The sequence below is a fragment of the Clytia hemisphaerica genome, unplaced genomic scaffold (genome assembly GCF_902728285.1).
Source record: "Clytia hemisphaerica strain Z4C2 unplaced genomic scaffold, Clytia hemisphaerica genome assembly, whole genome shotgun sequence".
NCBI lineage: Eukaryota > Metazoa > Cnidaria > Hydrozoa > Leptothecata > Clytiidae > Clytia > Clytia hemisphaerica.
In genome coordinates, this window is record NW_027104290.1 from 428,318 (window position 1) to 432,375 (window position 4,058).

At 38.1% G+C, this 4,058-nt stretch overlaps 1 protein-coding gene across 1 annotated transcript; it reads right to left on the minus strand.

Moving 5' to 3' along the window:
- LOC136817096 (uncharacterized) lies at positions 1–1,676 on the minus strand. Its single transcript, XM_067073435.1, has 2 exons — positions 488–1,676; positions 1–272 (listed from the first exon to the last, which is right to left on the minus strand). The coding sequence occupies exons 1-2, from the start codon at positions 1,674–1,676 to the stop codon at positions 1–3; spliced, it is 1,461 nt and encodes a 486-aa protein (XP_066929536.1).
- Positions 1,677–4,058: the final 2,382 nt, after the last annotated feature.

Genomic DNA, 4,058 nt, shown 5'->3' on the forward strand with positions numbered 1-4,058 from the left:
TCATTTACGAATCAAATCAACATATAAAGCCATTTCACCCAACTCTTTCATCATATCACAATCGTCCACGTGATGAATAACGACCAATGATCGAACAGCTCGCTTTGTTTCTCGAAATACGTTTTCATTTTCGTTACGATATCGAATGATGGCCTTACGTGCCACCCCATCACGACCGAATTCGAGACTCTTGACGATTCCATATGTGTACGAGTTTGACAGAACTGATTCGTTTTTGGTGAACAAGATGATATCGCCAACGTTGATTTTGTCTGATGTAAACCATTTTTGCTGGTGCATGAGTTTTGGCACATGGACGGAAGCCAAACTTCAAACCAGGCATTGTAGATGAATTGGTTCTCCTTGATGATATTTGATGGGTTGGTAGATGATAGAATGCCAGTGGGGCAACGATTATTGTTTCGTCCCAATAGTAAACGATTCGGCGTTATCAAGTCGAGACATTCGAAGTCTCCCACAATGTTACCAACAGCCAAGGGCAAGTTGTTAATTTGATTGCCAATAGATGATGATAACGTTTCCCACTGAAGGATTGAAAGACGTTGGTTGTGAACAGATTTTTCGATCGAACTGTTGATTTCACGAATTTTTCGTTCTACTTTTCCATGCATTGAGTGGCCTTGAACTGGACATAATTCGAACTCAACACGTGCTTGTTTCATCAGTTTGGATTTGATATCAATGAAATCAAGTCGCATTTCTTTGCAGGCTTTGATGAGTTGACTTCCTTCGTCACAAAGAAGTCGTTTCGGGTAACCGTGGTCACAGGAGAAGCGATTGAAAGCAAGGATGAATGATGTCGTTCCATAATCGTCCAAAACCTTGATTTTGACAGCTGATGTAGAGCAACAGCAGAAGACAGCCAACCATATTTTAACTGTCTTTCGTTTGTGATGTGGTGTGTAGCATTGAAACGGTCCAGATAGGTCGACTTGGGTGTAGAAGAATGCTGGAGCTATGGTGATATTACATCTGGAGATTGGACCCATAGCCATGTCGATGGTTCGTTTGGCCAAAAACTTGCAACGTTGACACGAACTTTTGATTGATTTGATAAGAATTCGACCTTCAAGGATGTAAACTTTCTTGAGGACATAGCGAAGTGTGGACTCTATCCCAGCATGACTGACTTCTGGATGATTCCAATGTGTGTCGAGGATAATACTATATGCAATTGGTGATCTTCTGTCTATAACTGGTACACAGAAGGATGTCGAAGATAAATCTTTCATTGATTTGGTGAAACGTCCAACTATGGATACTTGATCATCGGCGAGGATTCGACCAGTGTACACCAAGATTCCATTGTCGTTGAGTCTGGTGATATTTTCATATTTTGATTTTGGAAGGAATTGAATTATCTCTTGTGATGCTTTCCTGTAGAAATACGTCTCGGCAGCTTTGATCTCGTCATCGTTAATGAGAATGGTTGAATGTTTCATCATGGTGAGTTGGGAACGAGATTTATCTTTTGTACGTTTGAGTAGAGTGTAAACATACTTGAAGACGATTGCCATGATACGAATAACTGTAGAAAACTTGTGTTGATTTGGGTTCAGAAGGTATTGAGAGAATTTATACCTTTCAGATGTTTCTTTGAATGATAAAATGTGATAACTTTGAACGATAGTATGTTCCTTGTTGATTTCAGCCATCTGTTTGTTGGTGATCGTAACTTCAGATGCTGATTGGATGGGAAATGATGACTGTGATTGCTTCATCCACTGATGTCCATTGATCCAATTAGATGATTGGTCGATATCCTGGAATGTGGCTCCTCTTCTGGTGCCAAGCACAGGAAAAAATTTTCGATTTCCAAGGTTGGAAATTCAATATTTTTGGGTTGGAAATTTTGGTTTTATAATTGAAGGTTGAAAATTTGAGCGATTACCTTAAGCTGATTTGGAAAACGTAAATTACCCATAGGTTTTGTAGAATAAATCAATGCCCTTGAAAAATCAAGTGAAAAAAACCCATGTAGAAATGACAATTTTCCAAGGCTGGTTGGAAAACATGACTTTTTGGGTGGGAAATTTTTATTTTCCAAACAGTTTGGGAATTGAAAAAAAGGTCAAAAATCGATGTGAAAATACATATTTTAGTAAATTTGATACCTCAAGTTGAAAAACTAGACTTTTTGGGTCGGAAATTTGTGTTTCTCCCAAACAGTTTGGAAAACGTTAAAAGTCCATGTGGAAATTACATTTTTCTAAGATTGAGACCCTTTCTTGGAAAACTAGACTTTTTGGGTTGGAAATTTGTGTTTCTCCAAACAGTTTGGAAAACGTTAAAAATCCATGTGGAAATTACATTTTTGTGAAATTGAAACTCTTTCGATTGGAAAACTAGAATTTTTGGGTTGGAAACTTGTGTTTCTCCAAACAGTTTGGAAAACGTTAAAAATCCATGTGGAAAATACATTTTTGTGAAATTGAAACTCTTTTGATTGGAAAACTAGACTTTTTGGGTTGGAAATTTGTGTTTTTCCAAACAGTTTGGAAAACGTTAAAAATCCATGTGGAAATTACGTTTTTCTAACCATTTTCTGCGCATGTCCTTGGGAAAACCACAAGCGATTTTTCGCTCAAAACTGTTTTGATATATAGCCAACCTAGATATTAGGTTATAATGTGAGCAGTCAAGCTGTAAGTTTCCGTCAGGTGAGGCGTCTCTTCGGAGCGGCCTCGGTCAATCGCAGTGAGTTCGCACAGTGAAGCACATAGGGTACTTGTGTCATAGTTTCAAATAGCGCCCTGCTGAGCTGTGTGAGTGATCTAAGATCAACCACGTATCTGTGCGAACAATAACGAGAGATTGACCGGGAGCCATCGAGCCTAGGCTAGCGAGTGACTGTTCACAAAAACAAAAACCTTGTTTAAGATCTCTTTTCCACATCTCTGCCATCACTTTTTGGATCTTGGCTTTTTTCAACGTGAATTTTAAAAAATTCCAACCTTGTTAAATTTGGATTTTGGCTTTTTTCAACGAGAATTTTAAAAAATTCCAACCTTGTTAAATTTGGATTTTGGCTTTTTCAACCTCGATTTTCGAAAATTCCAACCTTGTTTAAGCTTGGATTTTGGCTTTTTTCCAACTGAATTTTAAAAAATTCCAACCTTATTAAATTTGGATTTTGACCTTGTTATAAATTTGGATTTTGGCTTTTTTCAACCTGAATTTAAAAAAATTCCAACCTTGTTAAATTTGGATTTTGGCTTTTTTCAACCTGGATTTACGAAAATTCCGAGCCATGGAAAATGCAAAATTTTCAACCTTGGAGAATGTCCCACATTTTCAGGTTGGATTTTCCATTGGATTTTATCTTTTTTCCAACTAAGAAAACTTGAAATTTCCAACCTTGGAAATCGAAAATTTTTTCCTGTGAAGGTCTGCAAGGTTTTGATCTGTTGGAACGTAGTACCAATCTTTCTTGTCCGAGAAACGAAGGATTTCTAAGACGCGACTTCGAACCCACTTTTTCAAAGGTTTGTCGTCATTGCTTATCCAGTACATTGCAATTTGGCTATCGGTCAGCTTGATAGATGAATCATGAAGACTTTTCAATGATCGTTTGACGATTTCGCTTGTGTGAGTGTTTACAAGAGCAGCAAATAATTCTGCCCGAGGTAGAGTGTAATCTTTTGGTACGACTTTAGTTCTGGCGAAAATGAGTTTTGATGAAAATTCCCCATGAGGTCGAGGAAAACGAGCGTAAATTGCAGTGCAGATGAGTGATTGAGATGCATCCCCAAAATCTACGGTATTGACTTTTAATGAAGTTGCATCTGAGGGAATAACAGCACGTTTGAATTTGATATTTGGAATCTCTTGCATCATCTCGAAATGATCTAGCCAGATTGGGCGAAGTTCGTCTGGAATCTTATCATCCCAGTCGAGTTGTCGAGTTGAAAGTTCGTGGAGATTGAGCTTGAGAGTAGCAACAATTGGTGCGATTCGTCCGGTAAGGTCGAAGATTTCTCCGACTTTAGAAGCACAGTGACGTCTTGTCAATCGTTCTGGGATGATATTGATGGTTT